Source organism: Heptranchias perlo, chromosome 23 (assembly GCF_035084215.1).
Source record: "Heptranchias perlo isolate sHepPer1 chromosome 23, sHepPer1.hap1, whole genome shotgun sequence".
Taxonomy (NCBI): Eukaryota; Metazoa; Chordata; class Chondrichthyes; order Hexanchiformes; family Hexanchidae; genus Heptranchias; species Heptranchias perlo.
In genome coordinates, this window is record NC_090347.1 from 45,889,443 (window position 1) to 45,902,457 (window position 13,015).

At 47.7% G+C, this 13,015-nt stretch overlaps 1 protein-coding gene across 1 annotated transcript in view; it reads left to right on the forward strand.

Annotated features, from left to right (window-relative positions):
* The window catches only part of acsf2 (acyl-CoA synthetase family member 2), a 240,488-nt gene that overhangs the window by 191,647 nt on the left and 35,826 nt on the right, over positions 1–13,015 (forward strand). Inside the window, exons 11-13 of the mRNA XM_068004423.1 lie at positions 7,570–7,677; positions 10,016–10,167; positions 11,566–11,707. Coding sequence (XP_067860524.1) covers positions 7,570–7,677; positions 10,016–10,167; positions 11,566–11,707 — 402 coding nt within the window. The remainder of the gene's footprint in view (positions 1–7,569; positions 7,678–10,015; positions 10,168–11,565; positions 11,708–13,015) is intronic.

Sequence of the window (13,015 nt, forward strand, 5' to 3'; positions counted from 1 at the left end):
TGGATAGAGGATTGGTTAACGGACAGAAAACAGAGAGTAGGGATAAACGGGTCATTCTCAGGTTGGCAGGCTGTAACTAGTGGAGTGCCTCAGGGATCAGTGCTTGGGCCTCACTGTTTACAATCTATATTAATAACTTAGATGAAGGGACCGAGTGTAATGTATCCAAGTTTGCTGATGATACAAAGCTAGGTGGGAAAGTAAGCTGTGAGGAGGACACAAAGAGTCTGCAAAGGGATATAGACAGGTTAAGTGAGTGGGCAAGAAGGTGGCAGATGGAGTATAATGTGGGGAAATGTGAGGTTATTCACTTTGGTCGGAAGAATAGAAAAACAGAATATTTTTTAAATGGTGAAAAACTATTAAATGTTGGTGTTCAGAGAGATTTGGGTGTCCTCGTACATGAAACACGGAAAGTTAACATGCAGGTACAGCAAGCAATTAGGAAGGCATATATTATGCTGGTTTATTGCAAGGGGGTTGGAGTATAAGAGTAAGGAAGTCTTGCTGCAATTGTACAGGGCTTTGGTGAGACCTCACCTGGAGTACTGTGTACAGTTTTGGTCTCCTTATCTAAGGAAGGATATACTTGCCTTAGAGGCGGTGCAACGAAGGTTCACAAGATTAATTCTTGGGATGAGAGGGTTGTCCTATGAGGAGAGATTGAATAGAATGGGCCTATACTCTCTGGAGTTTAGAAGAATGAGAGGTGATCTCATTGAAACATTCAAGATTCTGAGAGGGCTTGACAGGGTAGGTGCTGAGAGGCTGTTTCCTCTGGCTGGAGACACTAGAACTAGGGGACATAGTCTCAGGATAAGGGGTCGGACATTTAGGATTGAGATGAGGAGAAATTTCTTCACTCAGAGGGTTGTGAATCTTTGGAATTCTCTACCCCAGAGGGCTGTGGATGCTCAGTCATTGAGTATATTCAAGACTGAGATCGATAGATTTTTGGACTCGAAGAGAATCAAGGGATATGGTGATCGGGCAGGAAAGTGGAGTTGAGGTCAAAGATCAGCCATGATCTTATTGAATGGTGGAGCAGGCGCGAGGCCAGTATGTATGGCCTACTCCTGCTCCTGTTTCTTATGTACTTATGAATGAAGATACAGATCAGTCATCATCTAACAGAACAGGGTCGAGGGGCTGAATGGCCTACTCCTGTTTCTATGAAACCCTGTCTCTAGTTTCTCTCCTATCTCCCCTTATGCCCTCTCTGAGTTCATCTTGCCCATGAGACCCACTTCCTGCTCCCTTGATCCCTTTCCTACTAAACTACTGACCGCCCAACTTCCCTTCCTGACCTCCAAGCTAGATGGCACTGTAAATGGTTCTTTCCTCAGGTCCTGTCTCACTTTCCAAACCACTGTCATCACCGCCCCCTCAAAAAAACTCACCCCTGACCATACTGTCTTTTCAAGCTACTGCCTCATCTCCAGCCTCCCTTTCCTCTCCAAAGTCCTTGAGCGTGTTGTCGCCTCCCAGATCTGTGCCCATCTTTCCTGTAACTCCATGTTTGACTCTCTTTAGTCAGGTTTCCATCCTTCCTCAGCACTGAACGTCCCGAATGGGGTGAACTATCCCTCCTTGTTTTTCTTGATCTGTCTGCAACCTTTGACATGGTTGACCGTACCACCCTCCTCCAACACCTCTCCTCCATTGTCCAGCTCAGTGGGACTGTCCTCGCTCGGTTCCACTCTTGTCTGTCCAGTCATAGCCAGAGCATCCTCAGCTCCTGCATTGTTACCCCTGGAGTCCCCCAAGGATCCATCCTTGGCACCCTCCTCTTCCTCATCTACATGCTGCCCCTTGGCGACATCATCCACAGGTTCCACATGTACGCTGACGACACCCAGCTCTACCTCTCCACCACCTCTCTCGACCCCTCCACTGCCTCTGTGTGTTCAGACTGCTTCTCCGACATGTAGTTTTTGATGAGTCACAATTTCCTCCAGTTAAATATTGGGAAGGTCAAAGCCATTGTCTTCAGTCCCTGCCACAAGCCCCAGCCTCTCACCATCGATTCCATCCCCCTCCCTGCCTACAGTCTCAGGCTGAACCAGATTGTTCACAACCTCAGCATCCTAATTAACCCTGAACTGAACTTCCGACCCCATATCCTCTCCATCACAAAGACAGCCTCTGGTAATATCGCCCGTCTTGGCCCCTGCTTCAGTCCATCTGCTGCTGAAACCCTCATCCATGCTTTTGTTAACTCTAGACTCAACTATTCCAATGCTGGCCTGGCCGGCCTACCATCCTCCATCCCCCACAAATTGCAGCTCATCTAAAACTCTGCTGCCCGTATCCTAATTCGCATCAAGTCCCGTTCACCCATCACGCCTGTGCTCACTGACCTACATTAGCTCCCAGTCGAGCAACGCCTCAAATTAAAATTCTCCATCCTCAAGTTTAAATCTCTCCACGGCATCGCCCCTATCTCTGTAATCTCCTCCAACCTTACAATGCACCCACCCCCCCCACCGCCAAACTCTTTGTTCTTCTGACTCTGCCCCTTCATCCCACCATTGGTGACTATGCCTTTAATTGCCTAGGCCCTAATTCCCTCCCTGATTCCCTCCGCCTCTCCACCTCTCTCTCCTCCTTTAAGAGCCTCCTTAAAACCCTCCTCTTTGACCAAGGTCATCCCACCTAATATCTCCTTCCTTGGCTCAGCGCCTGTTTGGTTGTTTATGCCTCTGTGGAACATTTTGGGACATTTTTCTAGATTGAAGGCAAGTTGTTGTCATATAGTCTACAGTCTAGTTTATATACAATTAACCATTATGACACCAATCTCGCTAGAGGTTGGGCAGTGTAAAAAATGAAAAGTTGCTCAGAGCTGCCTAGAGGTTCAATAAGAAAAGCCCCAGATTGCATCACACACACCCAAAGGTCCCAGGTATGGTCTCTGGTCTGTGCTGAGTCAACTGATCTCAGCTCAGGCAACATTTGGACCTCAATTTCACTGAACTAAAGAGGGGGAAAAAATCAGCCTCATGATGCCTGATGGAAAGTGCTTCTGAGTGGATATCCGGTGAGGATAGATTGGACTTGGCTATGCTCTTGTGAAAGCTGTTGGATTGTCGTAACTGGTTCACTAGGGTGCCTCAGAGATGGGAACCTGCCACCTCTACCTGGTCTGGCCCCACAGTTATGTGGTTGACTATTAAATGGCCTAGCAAACCACTCAGTTGTAAAAACAATAGCTACAAAATTTGAAAACCCACCACCACATTCTCAGGACAGGCACTAAATGCAGCCTTAACAGCATTGCCCACATCCTGAGAACAAATAAAAAGTAATATAGCAGGCTTGATATGTGGTACTAAAAGACCACCTAACAGTAAGGATCTACCATTGATTACTTCAATAGATGTTTTTGCACAAAATTTAATATGGTATCAAAATTGATCTCTGACGCTTACTTTTCTTTCAGTTTCAGTATTTAAGCTGTCCTCCCTACAACACATCTGGCTCTGTAACTGCCAGTGGATCTTCGATGAAACCTCTACAGCCTCGACAGTTGGCAAAGGCAGGGTCCCATCCTCAACACCAGCTTCAAAACACCTAATGTCTGTTCTGACCCATCTGCCAACACCTGAGATCTGCCATGCTCTGGAGATCCAGAAGATGTGGGTTAGCTCAGTTACCGAGACCGAGGTCTCAGTGACCATAGGATGGAGATCCTAGGAGCAGGATAACACCCAGTCCGTTAGTTACATGGGGAAATGCTCTAAGGATTCAGAAGTCAAGTCAGTGGCGGTGCCAGTTGGATCTTTCATCTTCACCCTCCCAGGCTTGACTTCAGGAACACTATAAAAGGACTGTGTTGACCTGCCAGCTCAATTCCTCTGACACTGCTCCAGTCCACCACAATCAAAATGCATAACGACCACCACAGATATGCCTCAGCCCAACCTGCACAAGTTTAAGGTGACATCTGCCATTATTGGCATCACCCCCTTTTTGATGATTGGGATTTTAATATTCAGGAGTGGGCTGCGGAAAGCTGGATTTCACAGGTTAGAAAATGAGACTTTGAGAGCACACAGCATAACCAACCTGTGCCACATCAATCTGGGGGGAAGAGCAAGCCAAAGATGCTTTCTGTTTGCCTTGAACACTCTCTTGTTGCCATTATTGAGTTTTCCCTGAATCTTTCTGACCTCAGACTCTGGGCTTGTTATTGACAGGCCTTGCTGATCTAACCTTCACAAGGAGAATACACAACTCTAGGATCTCAGAAATGTTCATTTGGGTCCTACACTCTGTACTCCCTGTGATCTCATTGTGTTGAAGCCAAGACTCATCTCCTACTCCACTTAATTCATTCCCAGGATGTCCAAACTGTGAAGCTCCTTATCTTACACACCCTCAGTCATCCCATCCTCCTACAATCTGCAAGGTTTTAAATCCCAAGCTGAGCAACACCTGATCTTTCCTTCCTGGTTTCCCTCATCTCTTTCGCTCTTCTCAGCCTTGCTGCTGTCCTGCACTGTGGGACTGGGCTCTTCCCCTGGTGACCTGCACTGTGGGACTGGGCTCTTCCCCTGGTGACCTGCACTGTGGGACTGGGCTCTTCCCCTGCTGTCCTGCACTGTGTGACTGGGCTCTTCTCCTGCTGTCCTGCACTGTGGGACTGGGCTCTTCCCCTGGTGACCTGCACTGTGGGACTGGGCTCTTCCCCTGGTGACCTGCACTGTGGGACTGGGCTCTTCCCCTGCTGTCCTGCACTGTGTGACTGGGCTCTTCCCCTGCTGTCTTGCACTGTGGGACTGGGCTCTTCCCCTGGTGTCCTGCACTGTGGGACTGGGCTCTTCCCCTGGTGACCTGCACTGTGGGACTGGGCTCTTCCCCTGGTGACCTGCACTGTGGGACTGGGCTCTTCCCCTGGTGACCTGCACTGTGTGACTGGGCTCTTCCCCTGCTGTCCTGCACTGTGGGACTGGGCTCTTCCCCTGCTGTCCTGCACTGTGGGACTGGGCTCTTCCCCTGGTGACCTGCACTGTGTGACTGGGCTCTTCCCCTGCTGTCCTGCACTGTGGGACTGGGCTCTTCCCCTGGTGACCTGCACTGTGTGACTGGGCTCTTCCCCTGCTGTCCTGCACTGTGGGACTGGGCTCTTCCCCTGGTGACCTGCACTGTGTGACTGGGCTCTTTCCCTGGTAACCTGCACTGTGGGACTGTGCTCTTACCCTGGTGATTCTCAATAATAAAGTCAGGTATTTCACCAAACCTTGCTGTGTGAACAGTTGTATTATGTTGTTGTTATTCGTATATTTTCTGGTGTTTTAAAGATTTCTTTTAAATCTCATGTGACACCTCAATGGGTAATCTCCAATAAACCTGCAGCCTCCTGAGATACTCCCATTGCCACGTGGTGTCCATTCTTTCTGTGTGTGGTCGAGACTCTGAATAATTTCCTGAACCACCTCTATCTTCTTGTTTGGATTCTCTGTGACAATTGCACACATTCAATTTCAGAAGGTGTCACCATCCCTGACCTCGATTCCCAGTCCTATTCCCACTGTTGCTTGCCGCCCCAGCTTCAGATACTTTCAGGAAACACTCACCCAGTTTCAGAGTGGGCATTAAATCTGCCTGAGGCAGGGGCACTCTTGCATGTCGTGCCTGCCAATTGCCATTTTGGTTTTCACTTGGCATCATGTTACACACCGGTCAGGAGTTGCCTGTCTCGTATCCGCAGTAGTGAAAGTTTTCAAATGTTTGAAGCAGACGAACCTCAACAGTGACTACAGAATGAAAGAAGAAAGAAAGAACTTGCATTTATATAGCACCTTTCACAGCCTCGGGATGTCCCAAAGTGCTTTACAGCCAATGAAGTACTTTTGAAGTGTAGTCTCTGTTTGTAATGTTTTTTTATTCGTTCATGGGATGTGGGCATCGCTGGCGAGGCCGGCATTTATTGCCCATCCCTAGTTGCCCTTGAGAAAATACAGCAGCCAATTTGCACACAGCAAGCTCCCACAAACAGCAATGTGATAATGACCATATATTCTGTTTAATGATGTTGGTTGAGGGATAAATATTGGCCAGGACACCCCGGAAAACTTTGAATAGTGCCACAGGATCTTTTACATTCCCCTCATAGGGCAGATGGAGCCTCGGTTTAACATCTCAACCGAAAGACAGCACCTCCGACAGTGCAGCACTCCACCAGTACTGCACTGGAACGTCAGCCTGGATTATGTGCTCAAGAGACAAAAACGGCCCACATTGAAGCCCAGGTATACTGCAGGGGCACTCTCCTCTCCCTGGTACTTTTGGGGTTGATACAGTCCATTCCCAGTTGCAGAAAGTCCCTATCTTCAGCCCGTTGCCTCATCATTCATCACTCTATCAGCTTCTCGGGATGTCGCTGGCAAGGCCATCCTTAGTTGCCCTGAGAAGGTGGTGGGAGGCCTGCTTGTTGAACCTCTGGTAGTTTGATACAACTGAGTGCCTTACCAGGCCACTTCAGTTAAGAGTCAAAAGCAAAATACTGCAGATGCTGGAAATCTGAAATATAAACAGAAAATGTTGGAAATACTCAGCAAGTCGGGCAGCGTCTGTGGCGAGAGAAACAGAGTTAACGTTTCAGGTCAATGACCTTCTGTCAGAACTGGAAGAAGTTAAAGATTAAACAGTTTTTAAGCAAGTACAGAGTCAGAGAAAGTGGGGGGAGGGGGAGGAAGGGGAGGAGAGGATGAAACAAAAGGGAAGGTCTCTGATAGGGTGGAGGGCAGGAGTGATTACATGACAAAAGGGATGATGGTGCAAGTCAAGGAGGGTGGTAATGGGACAAGTAAAGAAACAAAAGATGGGTAAAAATTGTTAACTCTTTAACATCTTCCAGTTCTGACGAAAGGTCTTCGACCTGAAACATTAACTCTATTTCTCTCTCCACAAATGCTGCCTGACTTACAGAGTGTTTCCAGCAATTTCTGTTTTTATTTCAGTTATGCGTCAATCACGTTGGTGTGGGACTGGAGTCACATATAGGCCAGACCGGGTAAGGACGGCAGGTTTCCTTCCCTAAAGGACATTGGTGAACCAGATGGGTTTTTAACAACAAAATGACAGCTTCATGGTAACTTTTACTGATACCGCCTTCTGTTAAACTGAATTCAAATTCTCAAACTGCTGCGTTGGGATTATGAACTCATATTCTTTGGATTATTCGTCCAATGACACAACCACTATACCACCATACCCTCTGTAGTGGGGACACAGCTGAGTGGCAATACAGAAAACCCAATTGGCTGGATCGGTCAAAAGCTGGCTTTAGGGTTATTTTCCAGGAGGACCGTCCACGGACAATGTGGAGGAAAGCCCAGTCGCCATTAGCCATGCGCTAGTAATTTCCACAGCAGTTTCTCCTGACTGCCCCCCCATAACTTCAGTCTTAGACCTGGCCAAGGCTGACTCCACCCTGTACATAGCCCATTCATTCAATCGATGTAGTGATGGGCCATCACAGATCATCATGTCTAAACCAACACCTTCATCAGTAGAAAAATGGTCATGTTACTGTGAATGACGGGGTGCCCTCTGTTTTAACAGGGAGCGTATGGGACAACAGAGAACAGTCCAGTTACATTTCAGGGATTCCCAATGGATGAAATAACACGGAAAATAGAGACAGTTGGATTCATCTCATCCCACGTCGAGGTAAGAATGAGGCAGATCAACCAGTTGGTGATGACTGTATATGTTGGGTTGGCATGGCTTCTCTTTCATTCTCACGCCATTTCCCTTCTCTCTCTCGCTACTCTCCCTCTCCTTTTATCGTCTTCCCCTTTTTCTCTCTCCCCTTCTCTGCTTCCATCTTTATCTTCACTTTCTTACCCTTCTCCATTTTCTCTTCTTGGAATCATAGAAGTTTACAACATGGAAACAGGCCCTTTGGCCCAACATGTCCATGTCGCCCAGTCTATACCACTAAGCTAGTCCCAATTGCCTGCACTTGGCCCATATCCCTCTATACCCATCTTACCCATGTAACTGTCCAAATGCTTTTTAAAAGACAAAATTGTACCCGCCTCGACTACTGCCTCTGGCAGCTCGTTCCAGACACTCACCACCCTTTGAGTGAAAAAATTGCCCCTCTGGACCCTTTTGTATCTCTCCCCTCTCACCTTAAATCTATGCCCCCTCGTTATAGACTCCCCTACCTTTGGGAAAAGATTTTGACTATCTACCTTATCTATGCCCCTCATTATTTTATAGACTTCTATAAGATCACCCCTAAACCTCCTACTCTCCAGGGAAAAAAGTCTCAGTCTATCCAACCTCTCCCTATAAATCAAACCATCAAGTCCCGGTAGCATCCTAGTAAATCTTTTCTGCACTCTTTCTAGTTTAATAATATCCTTTCTATAATAGGGTGACCAGAACTGTACACAGTATTCCAAGTGTGGCCTAACTAATGCCCTGTACAACTTCAACAAGACATCCCAACTCCTGTATTCAATGTTCTGACCAATGAAACCAAGCATGCTGAATGCCTTCTTCACCACCCTATCCACCTGTGACTCCACTTTCAAGGAGCTATGAACCTGTACTCCTAGATCTCTTTGTTCTATAACACTCCCCAACGCCCTACCATTAACAGAGTAGGTCCTGGCCCGATTGCTACCCTCCAATCTTCAGGCACCTCACCTGTAGCTGTCGATGATTCAAATATCTCTGCTAGGGGACCCGCAATTTCCTCCCTAACCTCCCATAACGTCTTGTTCTCCCTTTCTCTTTCTCTCTCCCCTTCTTGCTCTCTCCCCCTTTGCGCACTTTTCCTTTTATCATTGTCTTATTTTTTCTCTACATCTCTCTCTCCCCCCGTCTCCCCTATTGCTTCCTCCCCTCTTCTCCCTCTCCCTCTTCTCCTTCCCCCTCTTCTCCCTCTTCTTGTCTCCCTCTGCTCTACTCCCTATCCTCTTCTCCCTCACCCTCTTCGCCCTCCCTTCTTCTACCTCCCGCTCTTCTACTTCCCTCTTCTCAATCCACTCTACTTCCTCCCCCTCTTCTCTCTCCCTTCTCTCTCCCTTCTCTCTCTCTCTCTCTCTCTCCCCCTTCTTACTCTCTATCGCTCTCTCTGTCACCTTCTCGCTACCTACTCTCTCGATATCTTTTCCCCTTCACCTGCTAACTCTTCTCACAGTCTGGACGAAGCCTGCTGCTCTGGCTCTTGGTTGAGAGCAAGGCACCAATCCACTTCCTTAGGCCCTGCCCGACTCGCTCAACAAACAAGTGTTGAGTTCAGCTCTGACCCACTGCCTCGGTTACCGCTGGCTGCTGTTCTTCTTGCTAGGATATTGTGTTATGTCGAAGGTCGTGTAAAATAGAAGTTGCTGCTGTTGCTCCTTCTCCCTTGTGTGCTGCTCTGTTGTTTCTCCCTTACGTGTCTCATTGATATAAATCCTCTGCTAATCATCCTTGTTGTTTTAGTAAGTGGTGAAATGCTGTTTAAATGTATCTGGGCATCGAGTAGGGTTGCCAACTCTGGTTGGATATATTCCTGGAGGTTTCATCACATGACCTCCCACCTCTCTGCCCCGTCCCCACGTTCCCGTCATTGGTCACCTGACATGTCAATCCTCACAGGCACCGTCTTCCCACTCTAATTGGAAAGCGAACAGACACTTCATTACCCGATTGGATGATTCTTGACCGTCAGTCAAAAAGCCTTTCTTCACCATCTTCAATATTTTTATAATTAATAAACAAAAGTATTCCAAGAAAAAGAAAAAAACACAATTTTGTTTAATGCCCTGATGATTTTTCTCCCAGGTTTGCCCACAGCAGTGTCCTGGAGACTAATCTTCAATTCCTGGAGACTTCAGGACAATCCATGGCAACCTCAGTGTTGAGTAATTCACGAAAGCAAATGTCTGGCTCTAAGAATCACATTTGATGTCCGACTGGTTCATGAAAGGAGACTAGAGTGTATTGTTCCTCTGGCAAATGTGACCTTTGTGTATCCTATATCGTGGCATTCTAATCTATGTTACAGGCCAAAATTGTGGATTCCCAAACTGCGGAAATCCTTCCTGTGAACACAGCCGGAGAGCTGTGGATCCGCGGATACTGTGTTATGTTGGGGTACTGGAACGACCCGGAAAAGACAAAGGAAAGTATCACACCAGAGGGGTGGTACATTACGGGGTGAGTGAACTCTGCCTAGCTTTCGGTGGGTATAGAGGGTCCCTGAATGGTCGAATGAGCAAATGAGCCTGCTGTGATACTGAGCCATTCGGACCAGGCCTGGTCTTGACCTGGGCCTATCACTGCAACTGTGCTCAGTTTGTCCAGGCCAGAGATATGAAAAATCAGCCCGGGGTCCTGTTCCTGATTGGTATTCAGGAACCCAGGCTGGACAGTGCACGTGTGTGGACACTGGTTAAGGATGGGATTAGGCCCAAGATGCCATCCACAGGCCGAGATTCACTATCCAGGCTTACACGTGAGGAGTGGGCACCTGGGTGAGGGCATCTGCCACCTGGCAGACTGCAATAACCAACAGTTAGTGACTTACTTGACTTGCTGGAGAATAGTGGTTTATCATTTCACACAAAACTGGCAATCTCTCAGGATTCAGGTGATAGTTTTTAAGCCAGTAGTGGAGCAACACGCGGTTGAGGGGAGTATGGAGAAGCAGCCAGAGCTAGATTCGATATTTAGTCCAAGTAGAGAGCCTGCTAGAGTACAGGCCAAGCAATTACCTGCGTATTTATATATGTGCACACAGCACCAGCGACAGTGGAGCTGGGGAGCAGTGAGTGAATCAGAGTCCTTGTGTTGTAAAAGCGTACATTTGCAATACAGCCTCTCATCACCAACATTGCAAGTGCCAGAGATAGAAACACTGTCATTTGTGAAGTTATCATACACGTTTTTTGCACAGTGAGTGGTTAGGATCTGGACTGTCTTCACTAAAGAAGGGGGCCAGTGACAAAAGCAGGATTAATGGATACGTGAGGGGGTGGTGGAGGCAGATTCTATCGTGGCCTTCAAAAGGTAACTGGATAAGTACTTGAAAGGAAAAAAATTTCAGGGCTACGGGGAAAGGGTGGGGGAGTGGGACTAGCTGGATTGCTCTTGCAGAGAGCTGGCACAGACTCGACAGGTCGAATGGCCTCCTTCCTTGCTGTAACCATCCTATGATTCTATGATCTGAATCCCCCCCTTAGATTTCAGCCTATAACTCAGTCCCGGATATTTTTAGGTGTCCAGGTATCCATTAATCCTGCTTTTGTCACTCGCCCCCTTCTTTAGTGAAGAGATTGATCTCTGCTGGGATATCCCTGCTGGGGTATTCTTACAATGATACTCCTACTGGGATATCCCTGCTGGGATATTCTTACAATGATACTCCTGCTGGGATATCCCTGCTGGGGTATTCTTTCAATGATACTCTTACAGTAGCCCCCACTCCCCAGTAGTCTCATTGAATGCTCTAGATCACCCACTGATACCAGCAGTTAAGCAGCAGCTCTGACTGCTGATGGCCTCAGTTCGAAGTCGGACGAATACAATGTTAATTAAATGGTCCTGCACTTCTAGCGATATCGCCACACTTGATGAGTACGGTTACTGTCGGATCGTCGGGCGAAGTGCAGATGTGATCATCCGTGGAGGGGAGAACATTTACCCCGCAGAACTGGAAGCGTTTCTCCACAAACATCCCAAAGTACACGAAGTTCAGGTAAGTGACGAGGACCTCAGCCTGAGCAGAGTATTAGTGGAGGTGTAGTACACTCACTGGAGCAACTCCCACAGGGTGGGTCTGACTGTATTAGTGGAGGTGTAGTACACTCACTGGAGCCACCCCTTAGGGTGGGTCTGACTGTATTAGTGGAGGTGTAGTACACTTAATGGCAGCAACTCCCACAGGATGGGTCTGTGACTGTGGCTGTACCGCACCCAGAGCTATGCCCAGCACTCCCACCAGGGACGCTTTCTGAGATTTCCTGCAATGTAAAATTGATATAGTTATATAAAAAGAAAAAGGGTGGCTAAGGCAAACATAGGTCCCTTAGAGGATGAGACCGGGAAATTAATGGTGGGAAACATGGAGATGGCAAAAATGCTGAACAAATATTTTGTTTCAGTCTTTACAGTAGAGGACACTAAGAATATCCCAACACTGGACAAACAGGGGACTCTCGGGGGGGAGGAGCTAAATACGATTAAAATCACTCAGGAGATGGTACTCAGTAAAATAATGGGACTCAAGGCGGATAAATCCCCTGGACCTGATGGCTTCCATCCTAGGGTCTTGAGGGAAGTGGCAGTAGGGATTGTGGATGCTTTGGTGATAGTTTTCCAAAATTCCCTGGACTCAGGAGAGGTCCCGGCAGATTGGAAAACTGCTAATGTAACACCGTTATTTAAAAAGGGTAGTAGGCAGAAGGCTGGAAATTATAGGCCAGTTAGCTTAACATCTGTGGTGGGTAAAATTTTGGAGTCTATTATTAAGGAGACAGTAACGGAACATTCAGATAAGCATAATTTCTGCGGCCGCAACCGAGACTCCAGGATGGTGTGTTGCCTCCCTGGTGCAAGGATCAAGGATGTCTCGGAGCGGCTACAGAACATTTTGGAGGGGGAGGGCGAACAGCCAGCTGTCGTGGTGCACATAGGCACCAACGATATAGGTAAAAAAGGGGATGAGGTCCTAAAAGCAGAATATAGGGAGTTAGGAGGTAAATTAAAAAATAGGACCTCAAAGGTAGTAATCTCAGGATTGCTGCCAGTGCCACGTGCTAGTCAGAGTAGAAATAGGAGGATATTTCAAATGAATACGTGGCTAGAGGAATGGTGCAAGGGGGAGGGATTCAAATTCCTGGGACACTGGAAACGGTTCTGGGGGAGGTGGGACCAGTACAAACCGGACGGTCTGCACCTGGGCAGGGCCGGGACCGCTGTCCTAGGAGGAGTGTTTGCTAGTGCTGTTGGGGAGGGTTTAAACTAAAGTGGCAGGGGGTTGGGAACCTGAGCAGGGAGAGAGAGG